A 19,424-nucleotide genomic window follows, 5' to 3' on the forward strand; every position below is an offset into this window, starting at 1 on the left:
AATCTCCTGAAGCCTCCATAAGGCTCTCTCTACGTAGGCCCGTCCTCTTCAGCACTCGGGCATCGGAAGCTTTGATGACATCACAGCAAAGTGGGAGCGAGTGCTGCCTTTAACCCCTGACCCTGGACAAGCCACTTTTCTTCTCCACATTCGAGGACCCCAAGGCTGTAAGGTACAGAGAAGAGCTGACCCACCCTGGTGGAGGGAGGTTCCACACGAGGTGTCCCCTGCACCAATGAGATTCCTGGAATCTGGAGGTTCAGGCCCCATCCTTGGGATTTTGGTTCAGTCTTATACTATGTCTATGGGGCACCCACAAAGCTGATCCTGGAAAAACTGTGACATGGGAAGAACCTTTTTAAGGATTCCCTACACAGCCCCCCTGAATAAAAATCCCATCACTTTACTTAGGTTAAAGAATCACTATTTAAGATGTTACATTACCTAGCGTAAGATGCTAATAGTGTGTTTATAGGGAATCATATACAGAATTTTAAAGTAGGGATTTAAAATCTTCATTTTAAAAACTGGAGCTAGTGAGGCTAGGGTATGGCCAATTGATAGCACAGCTGGGACTAGAATCCTTATGTGCTGATTTTAAGCCATTTTGCATTTGTATCTCCTATGATAAACCTATCAGCGGTATCAGCCAGGAGATCTGAAGGAAAGCAAGACAAGAATGGAGGAAATGTCAATGAGAAAAGTTACTTCCCTCGGGGGTCAGAAAACAGTGACCACTAAGGACAAAGGAGCAGCTTTAGAAGAAGTTGCTTAAATAATATAAATACTTCACATTTTGTTTTCCCATATGCCACATGACTAGATCAGAATCAGGTTCTTTTAAAATTGTATTTTATTTTTTTCACCAATTACATATAAAAATAACAATTTTTAAGTTTGAAGTTCCACATTCTATCTTTCCCTTTCTCTTTTCCCTCTCCCTGAAATGGTAAGCAATCTGGATATACAGGTATGATCATGTAAAATATTTCCACATTAGGCATTTTGTACAAGAAAACTCAAACCAAAAAAAAAGAAAAAAATGAAAAAATTAGTATGCTTCAGTCTGTATTCAAACAACATCAGTTCTCTCTCTGGATATGTACAGTATTTTTCATCATGAGTCCTTTGCGAATGGCTTGTCTTGCTGAGAATAGCCAAATTCTTCACAATTCTATATACTGCAACAGTAATATTGTATGTTGCAATGTTATTCTGGTTCTGCTCACTTTATTTTCCATCAGTTCATGAGGTTTTTTTGAGTGCTCATCATTTCCTAAAGCACAGTAATATTCCATTACAATCTTACACCACAACTTGTTCAGGCACTCTTAACTGATGGGTATCTTCTCGCAATGTCTATTTCTTGAGAGATGTCCATCGGGGAATGGCATAGGTCGTGGTATGTGGATATAATAGAATAGTTCCATAAGAACTGATGACCAGAAAAACCTGGAAAGATTTACATGAATTGATGCTGAGTGAAGTGAGCAGAACTAGGAGAATATTGCACACAGTAACATCAACACTGTGCAAATGATCAACTGTGAAAGACTTTGCTCTTCTCAGCCATACAATGACCTAAGACAATTCCAAAACACTCATGATGAAAAATGTCGTCCAAACCCAAAGAACAAACTATGGAATCTGAATAAAGATCAAAGTACACTATTACCATTTTTTGTTTGTTTCTTCTTTCATGTAGTTTCTTTTTTCCATTCTTCTTTAACAACATGACTGACATAAAAATATATCTAATATCACTGCATATAGCCATATCAGATTGCTTGTCATACTGGAGAGGGGAGAGCAGAAGAAAAAAATGAAAATTTAAATCTTATAAAAGTAAATGTTGAAAATGAATAAATAAAAAAGAAAATTTTCATATTTTAGTTCCCACAAAAGGAACTACTATAGTTTTGTATGTTTGTACAAAAAGTTTTTTTTTTCCTTCCCTCCCTCCCAATTCTTTGAGATACAGACCTATCAGTGGTATTGCTGTATCAAAAGAATCAGAGTAGTGAAAGTTGGAAGGGATCTTAATAGCACATTAAAAAGCAAGTGAGAACTTATGGAAGAAGAGTAGTTTGTTTAGTCTGAAAAAGAATCCTCAGCTCAATAACTTTATTCTTGATCTTCTGATCTATCACATACATCATTTCTTTAATTCAGCAGGAGGGAAGCCTCATGCCCTCTACAGAGCTCTCAAAAGCCTGGGCACAGTCCAGAAAAATACCTGCCTGGGCATTACTTTGGGATTCGCCTCAGTTCGTTCATAAGCCAAAGGGCAATGCTGAGCAAAGCGAGGGATCCTGACTGGTGAACTGCAGCCAAAGGAGTTGGAACATACGTTAGTAGAGTACTAATGCCCAAGCCCACCTGTTGAAAAACAAAACAAAACAAAACCATAATGAGTGAGAACAATAGTAATTATAGTGATAATTAAAAGAAAATATAGCTAGCCAAAATAATGTTCTCTCATTAGCATTAAAGGTAAAATAAAGTGGGAACATCTCATAATAATTAATAGCACGTAAACAAACTACATCCATGGAAAGCAAAAAAGAAAATAAATATAAAGAATACAAAGACACAACAGAAGGAACAGAGATACAATGCCAAAACCCAAATGCTCCTTCATTTTGGGTAAAAGAAAGTGTTGAATGACTTAGTCCTATAAGTATGAGAGATCTGTCCGTGGTAACACATGTAACATAACTGTTGGGTTGGTATAGTGACTGCCAGGCCTGGAGTGAGGAAGACTCCTTAAGTTCAAATTTAGCCTCAGACACAAGTGGTATGATCCTGGACAACTCACTTCACCCTGCCTGCCTCAATTCCTCATCTGTAAAATGAGGTGGAGATGAAAATGGCAAACAACTACAGTATCTCTGCCAAGAAAACCACAAATGGGGTCACAAAGAGTCCTATGTGACTGAAAAACACCTGAACCACCATCGATCGTAGGGCCAATGAATTAGAGTTGGAAGGGGCTTTCACAGGTTACCTGACCTAACTTTATTTTATACATAATTATTTCCCTGGTCCTGGGGAAAATCCAGACAAAAGAGATACAGAATGACATGGTGGAGAAGATGCAAGCCCGGGGAGTCAATTCCCAGTTCTGCGTCTTCCTGCCTTGACCTTCGCCAGTCACCGACATCTCTGGATTTCCATTTCTTCAGTTACAAAAAGAGTAGGGTTCTATGACCTCTACAGTCTTGCTCACCTCGTTCTAAATGAAAGCAGGTGATCTTCCACTAGTCCTTCCAGGATCTGTGATTTTGTCAGTATGAATATTCCCTCTATCTACACATTAGCCCTTTACAAGTTGAATAATCTTTGAGAATTTCTATATATAAAAACATTATTCCCCCATAGGCTACCTAGGCAATAAGCCCCCTTCCAAAGGCATCTAGGTTAATCCAGACAAACCACAGACCATCTGTCACTGGCCCATACCCAAAGCCTATGCAGTCTGGTAAAACCTACATTGGCTTGCTTTGTCAGTAACAGTCCAGCGTCACCTTGCCAAGATGAACAATTGGGGTGGGTCTTAGAAAGCTCTTTAATGGAAATAAACATTCACAAGCCCTTGGACTAGGCCATCATTTATCACATAATTCCAAGATCTCTGTTGCTCTTCATTATAGGACAGAAAAGCTCCGAGCTATGAGTAGAACATAGTGACATCAAGGACACGCTCAGATTAAAAGATGTAATATAATGGAAAAAACCCCCACTGAACTCATCATTTAAGCTCTGGCCATCTACTTACCAGATTCAAGACTGTGGTCAAGTCACTAGCCTCAGTTTCCCCATCTATAAATGGGGAACCTATCCTACTGTTATGTCATAGGTTTGTTTGTGAAGATTAAATGAGATAATGTAAGCAATATGCTTTTATTCCAACATACCGCTTATGCAATAAGCTATATATAAATATGTATATAAATAGCAATTATTATCAATATCATTATAGGATCAAGAGTTAGAAGGGTCCTTTAGTCCTCATTTACATGGACACCCTCATTTTACAGATGAGTAACTAAGGCAATGAAAGCCAAAGGCATGGTCACAAAGGCACTAAAAGCAGAGTCCGAATTTAAATTCAAATTCTTCTACTTTCAATCCAGTATTCTCCCCAATATAACCATGAGAATTAAAGCAATCAATACATACCTGTGCATAAGCCATAGTCAGCAATGCTGCCACTGCCATTCTGGCCCTTCGAGGAAGAGGGATTCTCCTGGAGAAGAAGTAAAGCCCAGTAATGGCTGTGACTGTAGCGATTCCCTACAAGAAAGGAAGAAGCTAATCAGTGCTTCTAGTAAGAAATAATGACTGTTCCCTGATTTCTACCTTCCACCCCTTACACTCAATAAAAATATACATTGTTTTCTGGCATATTACTAATGCCTACCTATAAAGACTTATAGACCAAGAGATAGAACTATTTCCAATGGAGATGCTTTCCCCCCAAAATCTGGGTAAAGTTGTCATCTTCATTCACTATCATCTGATAGTGTTACAAAAGCTACACAAGATAATTGTATAAATACGTACGCCTATATTGGATTTACATATAGTTTTATCATATTTAACATATATTGGATTACTTGCTACTAGAAAAGGAGGTGGGAGAAAGGGAGGGAAATTGGAACACAAAGTGTGGTGGCTAGTGGACTGAGTGCATATCTACACTCACAGAGTCAGCACTTTACAGAGACAGCAAGGGAAGAAGGGGGGCCCACTAGACTAAGGAGAGGTAAACCATTCCAAGCCAAAAATGGAGCAGGTCAAAGGTCCTATGCTGATCTGAGTGGGGCTAGGCCTGTGAACAGCCCTGAACTTCCTGCTTTCTTTTAGATAAACATACCAGGACTCGATGATCAAATTGCACCATGGTTGGATTCTCAAAGACATTTCTAAGGATTGGAGAGAAGATAAAGAGATCCTCTGGGATCCAGCAGTCTCCCATCTTAGGAAAGGAGTTGTACACAAGTCCAGCATCCAGGCCTGCCACAAAGGCTCCTACTCAAAATAAGAAAGAAGCTAACAAATATAATACCTTGTATACATAAAAAAAATAGAATATCTTTTACACATAAAAAGCAAATATAACATCTTTTACAATCCACCACAAAATATGCTACAATTTTTTTTTTTATCCTGGTGCCACAAAGAAGAAAAAATAAAAATGATAGAAGTTTTCTGGTAATCCAAAGGCATTTGTTAAGCACTTACTATGTGTCAGGCACTGTGTTAACCATTTTTTCAATGGAGGAAAACACAGATACATAACATACTGCACAAAAAAATAACAGCCAGGTGAGTAGCACCTGCTTTTTATAAAAAGCGCAAAAAGGGAGGTTGGGGTTTTATATTTAATGCAGTAGCAATAGAGTGCCCCAGAAATTCATTGATTAGGAGCAACATGGCCAATCTGTTCTTTAGGAAACTCCTTTTGTAGAATGGTGTTCCATGTGAATAATACATTTAAGAAAAGCTTAGTCAAAATTAGTGATTACAGATTCAAAATTGGTTTGGTAACGTGAAGCTAGGAATAACTGTGACATCTCTCTCTTCTCAGGGATTAAAGCAATGCTTTCTCAGGAAAACATCCTTCAGAGCACTGAGATTTCATCAATTACGTTTTGAAGTGACAAAAGACTAGCAAATTAAAGATGGAGAAATGTAGACTCACATCTGAGAATTGAGGACAGAAAACAGAGGCTGAAGAGATAGATGAACTAGGAAAGGAATAAAAATCAAGAGAGGATCACAGGATGAATAATGGTACCATTCACCTGATAACAAGATCTCATACCTGAAAGAGCTGTAAGGAAAACCAGGCCTGCTGTCCCATGAGCAAATCGCCTCAGCTGCAAGAGCTTTCGGGTTTCTGGCAACTGTGCAACATAAAGAAGATGAATTACTTAAATGATACTGCAAATTTGGAACTATGCTCAAAAAAGTTATCTAACTGCCTACCTTTGACCCAGCAGTGTTTCTATTGGGCTTGTATCCCAAAGAGATCTTAAAAAATTGTGCAAAAATTTTTGTGGCAACCTTTTTTGTAGTGGCCAGAAACTGGAAATTGGGTGGATGCCCATCAGTTGGAGAATGGCTGAATTATGGTACATGAATGTTATGGAATATTATTGTTATGTAAGAAACAACCAGCAGAATGATTTCAGAGAGGCCTGGAGAGACTTACAAGAACTGATGCTAAGTGAAATGAGCAGAACCAGGAGATCATTATACATGGCAACAAGACTATATGATGATCAATTCTGATGGATGTGGCTCTCTTCAACAATGAGATGATTCAATTGTTCCAATTGTTCAGGGATGAAGAAAGCCATCTACACCCAGAAAAAGGTCTGAGTGTGGACCACAACATAGCATTTTCATGCTTTCTGGTGATGTTTGACTGCATTTTGTTTTCCTTCTCACGCTTTTTTTTTTTTTTCTTTCAAGATCCGATTTTCCTTGTGAAGCCAAGATAACTGTATAAATATGTATACATATATTGGATTTGATCTACATTTTAATATATTTAACATGTATTTGACTACCTGCCATCTAGGGAGGAAGTGGCGGAAAGGAAGGAAAAATTTGGAACAAAAAGTTTTGCAAGGGTCAATGTTGAAAAATTACCCATCCATATGTTTTTTAAATAAAAAAAGTTAATAAATGATACTGCAAGATTTAAAAATTAGGCAACATATTTTTTCCCAAATCAAATAAAAATAAAGAATAAAGACAACTAAGTGTCTAGCTCAAGAAGTTAAAATGCTTTACAATGTAAAAGCATTTTACATTGTAAAAAGCATTTACAATGTAAAAGCAAGAGATCTGTCCTAAGAGATAAGGCTATTTTATGCAGCACATACCAAATACTAAAAAAGGCTGGATAAGTTAAATATTCACTAGATGAGCACCGACAAGGTGCTAACAGAGTAAAAATGAGTCTCTATGTCTATTCCAGTTTTCTCTTTTCTTTAAAAAAATATATAATATATATATTTTTAATATTGAACCTAAATCCCCTCAAAAAGAGTATTTTCACACATGTAGCTAAACATAAAAAGAGAACTGTATATAAACATGTGAATGACCTGAAGAGGTCATTTTTCTTGTATTTTTAGAAAGTATATCACAAATTTCACTTTATTTTTAAAATTCTCTTATTTGGGACTCCTTTTATCCTTAGGTTCACTTCCGTGCTTTTTTTTTTTTTTTTTTTTTTTTTTGAGGCAATTGGGGTTAAGTGACTTGCCCAGGGTCACATAGCTAGGAAGTAATAAGTTTGTGAGGCCAGATTTGAACTCAAGTCCTCCTGACTTCAGGAGGCCAGAATTCTATACACTGCCCCATCTAGCTGCCCCCAACGTCTATTCATTTTAAGTAATGCTTCAAAAGCCTTGGGGGAGAGGGGAGAGGGGAGTTATCACTATTGCTAATCTTTCACGACATTCCCAACTGCTCCTCCAATTGAGAACAGAAATCCCTTGTAATAAATAAGCATTGACAAGCAAAATGAATCATCATAAGAGGCCATATCTAAAAATGTATGTTTCTTTTTGTACCCTGATTTCATCATCTTTCTGTTAAGAATAAATGAAAAAAACATTTGTCAAGCATTTACTAAAGGCAAAGCACTGAACTAAGTGTTGGGGACAGGAATAGAAAAGTACGATAGTCCCAGCTCTCAGAGCTCACACTCTAACGGGGAAGATAACACATCTGAAAGATCTCAGCTGCAAGTAAGATGGAAAGTCTCCATGATCATTACAATATAAGAGCAAAGCAGTTTTTAATACCTCCTTTTTTTCTGTCATTCCCACTAATAAAATGACATGTTTTCAAGACTGAGCCATCTGACAGGGCCAAGACAAGGAGCATGACTGTAGCTTCTGCAGGAGTGGTTGCTGAACTCCATCTTTAGCGGCTGCTTCCCAGGATGGTGGTTGTGAATGGTGGGTGAGACCCAGTACATTGCTATTCTCCAGGGTCTTGGGTCTGTTTCCATCAGGATCTGAGGGGAGATAGTGGTCTAGAGGGTACTTTGTAGTTTGACTTGCCTGGCCCAGGCTGCCCTATGCCCTCCCTAAGGATTCCTTGCCTTGGTACTTGAGTGAAGCTAGCCAACCTGCCTTATGAATGGCACTTGATAGGAATAGCAGGACCCTTCTCCACAAAAAATGTTTCTCTAGATGATACCAGTGAGTGCTGACAGGGACAACCTGCTTCATCCTCCATGTTTTAGTGCAGAAATTTCACTGACCAGAGTTCTTAAGGCTCCCAAAGTTGGTTTTTGTTTCTTTACAACTCTGCTGTCTTTGTTCCTTTACAACTCTGCTGTCTTTGTTCATACCTTTTTGGTGCTGCTTACTTTACTCAGCATCAATTTACTTTCAATCCTTTTCCATATCAATCCTCTTTCATCATTTCTCATGGCAAAATCATATTTCATCACATTCATATGCCACAAATTTATTTAGTTATTCCTCAATTGATGGGCATTCCCTTCAACTCTAGTTCTTTTCTTTCTCCTTTTTAATCCCACCTTCAGAATCAGTTTTGCTTTACTTGTGACTATTCTCTCTGGTATTAGATAAAACTTACAAGTTTTTATACAATCAAAATCAATGCAGCTAAAACTGGAAAGGAAACAAGTGGTTCAGTCATTTCAGTCATGACTGCTTCTTTATGACTCCATTTTTGAGTTTTCTTGGCAAAGATCCTGGAGTAGTCTGCCACCTCCTTCTCCAGCACATGACCAAAGAAACTGAGGCAAAAAGGGTTAAGTCACTTAACCAGGGTAATGCAGCAGATAGTTTCTGAGGCCAGATTTGAACTCACAAAGATGAGTCTTCCTGATTCCAGAGCTATATCCACGTTGCTACCTAATTGCCAAAGAAACATGTAATGGGAATGGAAGACTTGGGGCAGATCTTTGCAGCAAGTCTCATTGATAAGAATCTTCATGGGGAGGATTCTGGGAAGATGGTGGAGTAGGTTGGTAAATTTAAAGCTTTCCCACGTTCCCCCACAAAAAGAAGAAATTTGTGCTTCAGGATGAACAAGGACTGGTAAAAAACCAAGAAGAATTGGGGCAGAACAGGGGTCCTTCTGATACAACGCAACAAGATCTGAAGAAAGACTTCGAGCTGGGGCTTAATCTGTCTGAAGAGCAACCTCCCCTAGCTCTACAGAAAACACCAAGTGGGGATCCCTCAGCTAGCTGGTTGTGGCTGGAGTCTCAACAGGAACCACACAGACTTTCACTTCCTCAGAAAGTCCCAGAGAAAGAACCAGCACCTGTTGAGCACAGAAGAAGCAGGGCAGGGGCACTGCTGGCTGCAGGCACTTGCAGAAGAGGATAGCTCTTGGTTTGAGGTTCCTGGTTAGAGGAAAGAGCTGAGGTGAAGCCAGAGGCATCATCCCCCAAACCATGATTAGAAGTGTTGACATTAATACTCTTATTAAAAAAAAAAAATGCACTGGCAAAGAAGAAAGAACCTTACCATTGGAACATATTAGAGGAACAGGGAAGACCAGGGATTCATCTTCAGAGAACATTTTAGTTTAAAAAAAAAAAAAGCTTCTACTCAAAAAGTAAGGTGAAATGGCTTCCTGCCCAGAGAGAATTTATTGAAGAACTCAAAAGTCAAATGAGACATTAAGGAAAAACTTAAGAAGAAAATTAAAACCATCCAAGAAAAACAAGATTATGAAAAAAAAAGTTAACCAATTAGAAAAGGAAGTATAAAGTCTCAAAGATGAAAATAACTTTGAAAATTAAAATCAGGCAAGAGAAAGCTAGTGAAGAAATAACAAAACAGATTATGATGAATGAGAAAATAGAACAGAATGTGAAACATCTCAAAAGAAAGGAAGAAAATGGGAGATCTAGAGAAACAGATCAAGAAGAGAAACTATAAGAATAATTAGACTGCCAGAAAGTTGTGACCAAAAAGAACCTTGACACAATAATGCAGGAAATAATCCTTAAAAATTGTCCTGAAATGATAGAATATGAGGGAAATAGGAAAAAAATCCACTGATCACCACAAAGAGATACTTTGTGGAAAACACAGGAATACTATTGCCAAATTTCAAAAACCCCAGATCAAAGAGAAAAATTTACAAGAAATAAGGAAAAAATAATTCAAATTAAAAAAATAAAATAAAATAAATTGGAGCTATAATTAGAATTGTATAAGACTTATTTACAGACAAGCTAAGAAACTAGGGCTTGTGGCCAAAAATATATCCAGCAAAATTATCTATAATTCTAAGTAAGAAAAAAACTGGATATTCTATGAATTTGCAGACTTCCAGGACTTTTTATCAACCAAATCCGAACTTAGCAAAAAATATAACACATAAGAGCCAACATCAAAGAGCAATTTTAAGGATCTGTTTAACTGTTTAAACATGGACAAATTGTTTAATATGGGAAATGTATGCTTTATGTTTAAGATTTACATCAATAATAGGATAAACTCAAAAGAAAGACTGGCAGAGGGGCAACTAGGTGGTGTAGTGGATAGAGCACCAACCCTGAAATCAAGAGGGCTTAGTTCAAATCTGGTCTCAGATACTTAACACTTCCTAGCTGTGTGATCCTGGGCAAGTTATTTAACCCCAATTGCCTCAGGGGAAAAAAAGAAGAAAGACTGGCAGAGTAAAGGTAAAAATAGTAATCATTTTATATGAGGTGCAGAGGTATTAGAGGGAGGAGGGAAGGCTCATAGTTCTGAAAATCTATTCATATCAGGAAGGTTCAATAGGTAACAATACATATATACCATTAAGGGTATAGTACCTTCTAAAATCTATAATAAAATAAGGGGGGAGAGATAGGTGGATGGGAAAGCAAAGGGTGAGGGAAGAAGACAAGGGAGGGATCTCTGGATGGGGGGAGATTAAGTAATAGTAAGCTATGGAGTAGAATTTAATGAAAAAGCCAGTAGAGATAGGAAAGAAGAGATATGTAGAGTCTGGAGTGAGTGTGTGTATGAAAATATATATATATATATAAAATCTTTTCTTAACTGTAGCTTGCTTAGGAGTGATGGGGCAAGGAAAGAGAGATGTGTGTCTATGTGTGTATGTATGTATATGTATATAGCTACATATCTATAACTATATCCTTTCTTAACTGTAGCCTTAACTGTAGAGGTAAAGGGGGATGAATGGCAGGGGAAAAAAGAATAAAATAAATAAGGTACCCAGAAGAGAACAAAAGAACACTTTACAAAGAAATAAAGGAAAGACAAACATTCATGAATATAATTTTTTCTACTAAAATATATACTTTTTTAAATTGACATTTGTTGTTATAGATTTTAAATCCTCCCTGATGTTCTGCTGGGCACATGATAATGCTCTTTTTTGTTTTGTTTCATTTTGTTTTGTATTGCTTTTCTGTTTTCTTTTTGCTTATTCTATTTCTTCAAATAAAATAAATTTGGGGGAAAAAAAGGAATCTCATTTCCTAGATCTACATGGAACTGATTCAAATATATAAAAATAATAGCCATTCTCCAATTGATAAATGCTCAATGGCTTCCGCCTGTAAGCTCTTTTCCTCTGGTTTCCATGACTCTGAATCTCCTCCAACCTCTCTGATTCCTCCTAGGATTTCTTTGCTGGATTACCATTCACATCCTGCCACCTTAAGTATAACCCAAGCCTCTGCTCTGAGGCATCTTTCCTTTTTTCTTTTGGTATCTTCAATTCCCATGGGTTTAATTATCTCTTCACAGATGCCTTCAAGAGCTATTTATCTTATATCCAATCACTAATTGCCTGCTAGCTATTTCAGACAATGTTCCACAGGCATTTCAGACTTAAAATAATTCATTACATTACATCCATTCAAATCCATTTCTTTTCCTAACTTCCCTATTTCTGTGAAGGACACCATCATCCTTCCAATCTCCCATTGTTTGCAAACTCAAGAGACAATCTTAACTCTACTTTCCTGCACTCCTCATATCCAAACAGGCACCAAGTCTTGTCGGTTCCATTTCCATATATCTTGAATCTTTCCCCTTCTCTCTACTTAAAAAGCCACCACTCAGTGCACACTTCAACATCTTGTCTGGACTTAAAACAAAAAGCTCCATACTGGTCTCTCTGTCTTAAGTCTCCCCCTCTCCAATCTATCTTCCATGGCTGACAAAATGATATTCTTAGATTATAGGTGTGACCACTCTGCTGTTCAAAACACTGTGACTCTATTAACTCTGAGCTCAAATACAAATTCCTCTGTCCACATTTAAGGCTCTTTACACCTGTCTCCAAAGTGACCTTCTAGACTCCTATGTTCCTCCCTTCACAACTAGCCTTTTCCTTCTTTTGTGCCTTGCACAGGCTTTCTGCCCAGAATGAATTCCTTCCCCTCAGCTGTTGTTTATAATCCTTAGTTTCCTTCAAAGCTCAGGACAGACATCATCTCCTCCCTGTCAATGATAGAATCCTTCTTTCAGGTACCTAATCCTGAAGAAAGCAATTATATGTGAACACCTCCATCCGTCTTCCCTCCATTTCTAGATATATTTTTATATCTATTCCTTCTTCCTTCTCTTCTATGTCAATCAGTACTTCTGGAATGAGCCAATCAGAAATATCTCTACTGCTCTCAAAAGTTAATTCTCTAATTTATAAATTTTCTTGAAATGGAAATTTTTTATATTGAATTCTCATGTTCTGCTATATACAGGGAAATGTTTTTCCCCCTACTTTGTATTTAAGTTGGAAAAAATAAAAAATTTACCAAAAAAAAAAAAAAAAAAAAAAAAAAAAAAAAGAAAGAAAAAAAGTTAATTCTCTATGTAACCCTGCTTTCTCTTGGCCCTTGTCTTATTTTTCACTGTCAAACTCCATCAATTAGTGACTCCACTTGGTCTCTCCTTCCTGGTCCATTCTTTAAATACCTCTAATGCTCATGTCTGTACTCAGCTTTCTGTTTTTACTTTTCCTTATAGAGTTTATCCATTCTTATAATTTCAATTATTACTTTGAGATAACTTCATCTGTAACTCTAGAGGAGAATTCTCTCCTAAGTTCAAGTTTTCAATTTCAAACCACTTTCCTAGATGTTTCAATTTATAGGCTCTATCATTACCTCAATTACATTCTCATCTAAAGCATACCCAAGACTATTTTTTTTTTTTTTTGCCATTCTAGGCAGTGACAACATATCCCCCCCCCCCCCACACACACACACACAGCTCTGCTGTAGCATATTAGTGTTTACAATGATGAAAAGTGTCATACCTTGGTTTTACATATTAAATTAGTGCAATTACAGTGTCCTTTAACTAATATGTAGAACATACTAGTACACCACTAAAGTCCTATGCATACATGTAAGTATGTAAGACTTTTCTTATTTTATGTTACCTAACATTCACAAATAAACTTTGCTCTGAATCCTCTTATCTTCTTCCTTTGGATATCTGAGAACAAGTGCCTGGGGTTTGGTGTTTTAATAAAGAGGTTTTTAACCTAAGGTCCATCACTTGTTTTTTTAAAAAACTGTACCTAACTATAAGAAATGAACTGAGCTTTCCTTGTAATCCTATGTATTTATTTGATGCATTTAAAAACAATCTTCTGAGAAGTGGTCTGTAGACTTCCCCCAGACACTGACAAAGGGATGCAGGATATTAAAAAATGTAAAGAAGCCCTGCTGCCATGAGATTTCTTCCAAGCTCATTATTTAAAACTCTGTCTTTCCATCATCTTCAAAGGACTTCACTGTATACTGGAATGCTGATAAAATATTTTGCCCTTAAAGAAATTCTGCCTTTGCATGATTTCTCTAAGTCTCTTTCAAAAATTATTAGGTCATAGAATTCAATATTCCTTTCATTCTTAGTAACTTCTTGTTTCTAGAGCACTGATAGACTTCTTTATAAGGAAAGCCTCATTTAGGTCAAACACCATGCACAGTTCACAAAATTCTAAATCTTCTATTAGCCCGGACACCTAGTTCTCTAATACTAGCATCACTTCAAGAATACAAGCAGATGCCAGGAATTGTCCGTAGGATGAAGACTGTCTTTTACCTTGTCTCGAGGAAGCAAGAGGGAGAGTCCGGTCCATAAGCTGGCACAGTAGAGGACAAGGGCAGAACCCAAGTGAGCGGCCAGACGATACTGGCTCACCCGAGGGATGTCATAAGAATCTGGCTTTTCTTCTAATCCACTCTTCACCATATACCACCCCAACAGTCCCTAATAACAAATGGAGAGAGAATAAGATATAACATGATTCGAATTAACTACATAGCTATGTATTCCTCCCATCCATCCCCAAATCAAGCAAGGGCATTGATGTGGTGATATATGGGGTAAGGAGTAACACAATTTGCAGGTCTCTTCCATAAAGGAGAAGGGCAACCCAGCAGCATGAGGCAAGGGTTTAAGAGACAAAGGAAAAGTAAGAAAAAAGAGAATTGGGCAGAATAGGAAAACTGGATGATCTCAGATTTTGCATAGTTTGGACAATCTCAGAAAAGTCCCTGTGACTGGATTAAGGTATGCATGGCAAAAGGTAGAAGGCCCTTTTGTTCTAAAGAGATCCCTGAGAAAGAGTCCATGACAGGATTATTGGAGTTGGGGCAGCAAAGATTATATCATTCTCCCCTCAAAGAACTGGGCCCCAAATTCAATTGGAACTTTGGATGAACATCTCATTTTCTATAATTACTTCAGGCTGATAAGGGGTGTAGAGCTGGCCCTGCCTAAAGGCCTTGTCATAGGAGAATGGAGATGGATGTGAATTACTCCAGAGCAGTATCCAGGGTGAGACATCCTTTCCAGAGGATGAGGTATGAGTCAATAAAAGAGAAATAATTTAGTTTTATTATGAAATTGTGAAAAATGGATGAGGATTTAGTTTCCACAGAAATGAAATAATTAAACAACTGAAACCCACAAAAGAATGTAATCAGGAATGGAGGTTTTAGATTTGAACAGGAGCCCTCAGAACCTATCTTGGTTATCTTCCTCCCTTAAAAATGTAAGCTCTTTCAGGGCGGTGAAGTTCATATTCTATAATTTCTGAACAGTCAATTAACAAAGACTTGCACTTCAGGATAGGAAATAAAACACTGCCTTTGGTGTTTCAAAAGTGCATTCTTGCACTTTATACTCCTAAGAAGCTTTCTGGCATCTTTCCTGGCCCCTCCCTCTATCTATAACATCGTCATTTCTTATTGTGAAAAGTCATTTTCCTTTCTGTCTTTTCCAACTACTCTTCATCTCCTGTCTCTCAGCTGGTTAGTCCTGAAGCTCATACCTCTTTTTAGAGTTCATTGCTCTGGGCTCATGTTTTAGCATCTCTAGAAATACCAGATACATGTTTCTATCATCTTTTTAAGCTCTTACATTTACATTTAAAATGTACATTTAACTGTGGGGAGTCTTCTAAAGCTCTTTTCAGTCGAGAACACAAATCACCTCAATTAATATTTGTATTCATTTCTTACCTGTCCACACGCCTCAGGATTTGGCCTTCATTGCCCCCAAAATCTCATCATTCTGTAAGATAACTTCAGTCCTGGAACTTACACTTCTCAGATACCCTTCCCTCTGATTGGAAGCTCCACTTAAGGAGGGAAGCCAGGCCAGCGAACAATTTATTCCCCAATCAGTTGTACTCCTTTGGACTTGGTCATCATGTCCCATCCCCTTCCTCTTCCCTTATACATCCCCCTCTGTTCCCCAGCTTCCTTTTGTATAGTCTTCCACTAACAGTCGTAAACTCTTTGAGTGAAGGACCTGTTTTTCTTTTTGTATTCTCAATGCTTGACATTGTGATTGGCACACTATGAATGTTTAATAAATATTTAATGATAGAAGGAATGAATGAACTATGTTTATTGCTCAGCTAAATCTCTAACTTTGATCCCTCACCTGTTTTCTAGTTCCTACTTCACTTGGATATCTTTTTAAGGTAATCTCTATCCCCTTTCTCCCTTTACTAAGCTCTCTTCTCTAACTAATGCCTTCACAACTTCAAAATATTCTAAGGTGCAGTTATAGGATCATACATGTAGAGCTGGAAGGAAACTAATTTCAACCGCTAGTTATAAGAGGAAATCCAACAGCATAAAGAAATAGTCACAAAACTTGGAAACAGCTTTCTGATTTAGTCAAAATATAGGTTGATTTGTAAGCTCAAGTTGATATTTCTGAGAATTTTTGAATGTTGTGTAACTCACCTGGAAACAGACTAAACCACAGAGGGCAAGAGCACGACCTTTCATGCCATGGGTGAGCCAGCCCTTTCTCCAAAAGTAGACAGTGGGAATGATATATGCTAGGCCCACAATCCGTCCCCACATTCTGTGTGAGTATTCCATGTACCAGATAAACTTGAATTCCGCCAATGTCATGTTATGGTTCAAGCTAGGTGAGAGGGAAATCAATAAAAGAGAATATTTTCTTAGCTAAGTTTAACATGACAAAATAAAAATACAATTACATACCCTTACAAAATAGGAATACCTTGGGTTTTTTTCTGAAGCCAAAAGGAACTGCCCCTTGCTTAAGAAATTAAACATCAGAATTTATTTTATTTGCCAAGAGGTGAACTCTACTTCGTTCTGTGTGAAGCGCACGCGTGCATATGTATGTGTGTATGTGTGTGTGTGTACAAAATCAAGCTGCACTAAGAAGTTTAATCTCCACAATTCAGGAAGCCAAGTAAAATTAATGATCTAGTCTCCCATTTGTTAGTATCTTTAATACAAACAGCATTTGACATACATTTAGGAAAATTCAGTATCTTCAGTGTTCTGCATTCCTCAAAGGAATATCTTAAACCCCTTAAAGACCTGTAAATCTGTCAGTGACCAAAAGTCCACTTTGAATTTTTAAGTATAATCCAGGGAGCACAAAAATATATATACTAACAGAATCACATATTTTGAAATAACTGCCCCCAATTAAAATGTTCCTATGGGATTTCCGTTTTTGTTTTTCCCTTTACTTCCATTCAACAAACTTAATTCTACTTAATAAACATTTGGTGTCCATTATTAGTTGCAAGTTATTGTGCTTACATTTTAAATTCTGGAAACTGCTGGTATTTTTGGAACTCTGCTTCCCACTCTTCTTGGTTTGTGGGTGGTTTCATTTCTTTTATCAAGTGCCAATCTACCATGGAAAGCCCAGACTCTGTCAACCTTAAGATGAAAATAGAAATAGATATTAGGCTACTGGCTTCATTACTTATAAAGGAATAAAAATCTAGATTTAACCTTGCTAAGGATAACATTCTACTTTCCCTTCTAAATGATTTTTTAAAATAATTTTCCTTAAAGTCAAGATATTATCAGGCATGAGTTTAATCTCTCTCTTCTCCTATCTTTCTCTTCCTGCTAGTCTTTGACTGGCTCAGTCAACATTAAATCTGTTAAATGCAAGTTTTCCAATGAAATGTATCATTCAGTATATTTAGAGACTTAGAATTTCAGATCTGAAGAGCCTGAGATCATACAGTCCAACCCCTTCATTTGACAGATGAGGATACTGAGGCCCAAGAAGTTTTCATAATTTGCCCACATTAGTGGCAGTGTCCCATATCCTGTTTTTGAATTTTGTGCTCTTTTCACTCTGCATTATTGTGCTCTAAAAAAAGATATGAGAATCATACTTGTTGTAGACTCATTTCAGTTGCATCCCCATTTGGAATTTTCTTGGCAAAGATATTGAAGTGAGTCAACATTTCCTTCTCCAGCTAATTTTTCTGATGAAGAAACTGAGGCACAGGGTTGAATGACTTGCCCAGGGTCACACAGTTAATGTCTGGGGCTGCATCTAGACTCAGGTCTTCTAGCAGTCTATCCACTGTACCACCAAACTGCCCTCCATCAGAATTATAGGTGCCTAATTTTACTGACTGGCAGAAGTTTTATTGAGTACTGCTCACCTAGTCACTCCACCAAGAATAACCGCTCCTGCTACTGTTCCACTGCAGACCAAGAGCCAACGACCCATAATGCGCTGGGCAGCCTTCGTGGGGATAGACACTGCCCCCCTTCCAGACTGCAAAGCTACTTCAGACAGAGTACTGTGCTGTCTTTGCAAGAGAGATAGCTTTTGCCCATAATGGCAACCACACTAAGGACCAAGGGAAGAAATATCATGATTTTAGAATGAAAGTAAGATCTTTCTAATATGCCAAAAATTTTACCCTTAGTATGCATCCATTTCTTACTAATTATAATTTTCTTGAGGACCAGGATCATATTTGATCAAATTCACTAATTACAGTATGGTTTTCAAAGGGCTTTTCTTCATAACCTGGGTCTGGTTTGCAGCAGCTGGATTTGGAGTCAGGAAGATCTAGACTCAAATCCTACATCAGATTCTTATTACCTTAGGTAGAACTGGAAAAAACATTCGCCCCTCTTTAAATCCTGAGCTCTTTATCTATGATCCTATGACGTCAGAACTGGGATGCAATCATTTATCTCTGATCATATGATCATCACTAGAAGAAATCTTAAGGATCATTCAGCGCAGTTCTCATTTTTTCAGAGGAAACGAGACTGACCACTTATGACTTCCAAAGGATACCCATTTACTCGTTCATCCAACAAGTTTTTATTAAGTTCCTATATATAGTTCCCGGCGCTGTGCTAGGTGCTAACTCTGAAGGTGGGTGGGGGCCAGAGCCCAAGGCTCCGAATTCAAATTTTCACCTCAAGCACTTTGTGTCTTCCCCAGCACCAAGCACAGTGCCTTGTACTCATTCACTCAGGAAAGCATTAATTAAGCGCTGTGTCTATGTCAGGATCTGGGGCCCAAAAACATAAAGGAAAAAACATGAGCCCCCAGTGACCCTGTGAGGTCATTCCCGCTTTACCCTGGAAGACCTTGACACTGAGAGAGGTCGTGATTTGTCCCAAGAGCTTCCAGCCCGCCACCCAGCCACGGCAACTTCTAGCGTCTGCACAAAGCTTTATATACCTCAAAAAGTTTATCTTCTATTGGGGGGCAGAAAGGCACAGACTACGGGGGCCCGAAAGCAGACACAACAGCGAATGAATGGCGTTCTGGGGGCCGCTCCAGTCCCACCTCGGGCTCCACACGGCGCAGACCCTCCCCGCCCTGACAGACCCCCCAGTCTGCTCTAACCCTCTGAGAGCCCTGTCGGGGCGCCCATACCCGGCGAGCTCCCCCAGCAGCCAGCAGCCGGACGCCTGCACTGCCCAGCACCGCTTTCAGAGGAGGAAACAGCAGCCGCATCATAGCGCACGTCTCAAAGTCACAGCCCCGCACCAGCCTTCCTCGGTCGCCCCACGCCTCCTTCCTCCAAACGAAGAGAACTTCCGGGGCGCGTAGCTCTCGTAGCAGACGGCTTACTCTTGTCACGTGATCATGGAC

General features: G+C 38.3%; 1 protein-coding gene across 2 annotated transcripts; it reads right to left on the reverse strand.

Moving 5' to 3' along the window:
* Window positions 1-835: 835 nt before the first annotated feature.
* Window positions 836-19,344, reverse strand: LOC127551779 (cytochrome c oxidase assembly protein COX15 homolog). Of its 2 annotated transcripts, XM_051981845.1 has the most exons (9): window positions 19,206-19,344; window positions 17,965-18,155; window positions 17,096-17,218; window positions 16,253-16,439; window positions 14,094-14,261; window positions 5,831-5,912; window positions 4,880-5,034; window positions 4,183-4,296; window positions 836-2,379 (listed from the first exon to the last, which is right to left on the reverse strand). In XM_051981845.1, exons 1-9 carry the CDS (start codon window positions 19,287-19,289, stop codon window positions 2,248-2,250), a joined length of 1,236 nt encoding a protein of 411 aa, XP_051837805.1. In that variant the 5' UTR covers window positions 19,290-19,344; the 3' UTR covers window positions 836-2,247. The 2 variants fall into 2 exon arrangements, with proteins under 2 accessions (XP_051837805.1, XP_051837806.1); XM_051981846.1 differs by lacking the exon at window positions 17,965-18,155 and having other exon boundaries at window positions 19,206-19,304.
* Window positions 19,345-19,424: the final 80 nt, after the last annotated feature.

Source organism: Antechinus flavipes, chromosome 2 (assembly GCF_016432865.1).
Source record: "Antechinus flavipes isolate AdamAnt ecotype Samford, QLD, Australia chromosome 2, AdamAnt_v2, whole genome shotgun sequence".
Taxonomy (NCBI): Eukaryota; Metazoa; Chordata; class Mammalia; order Dasyuromorphia; family Dasyuridae; genus Antechinus; species Antechinus flavipes.

Excerpts from the sequence above, each read along its gene's own strand:
- LOC127551779 (XM_051981845.1), bottom strand. The coding sequence starts at position 19,289 with ATGATGCGGCTGCTGTTTCCTCCTCTGAAAGCGGTGCTGGGCAGTGCA. Across the intron at positions 17,219-17,964 it reads ATTCTTGGTGGAGTGACTAG|GTTGACAGAGTCTGGGCTTT; the intron begins GTGAGCAGTACT and ends TTTCATCTTAAG. Across the intron at positions 2,380-4,182 it reads TGACTATGGCTTATGCACAG|GTGGGCTTGGGCATTAGTAC; the intron begins GTATGTATTGAT and ends GTTTTTCAACAG.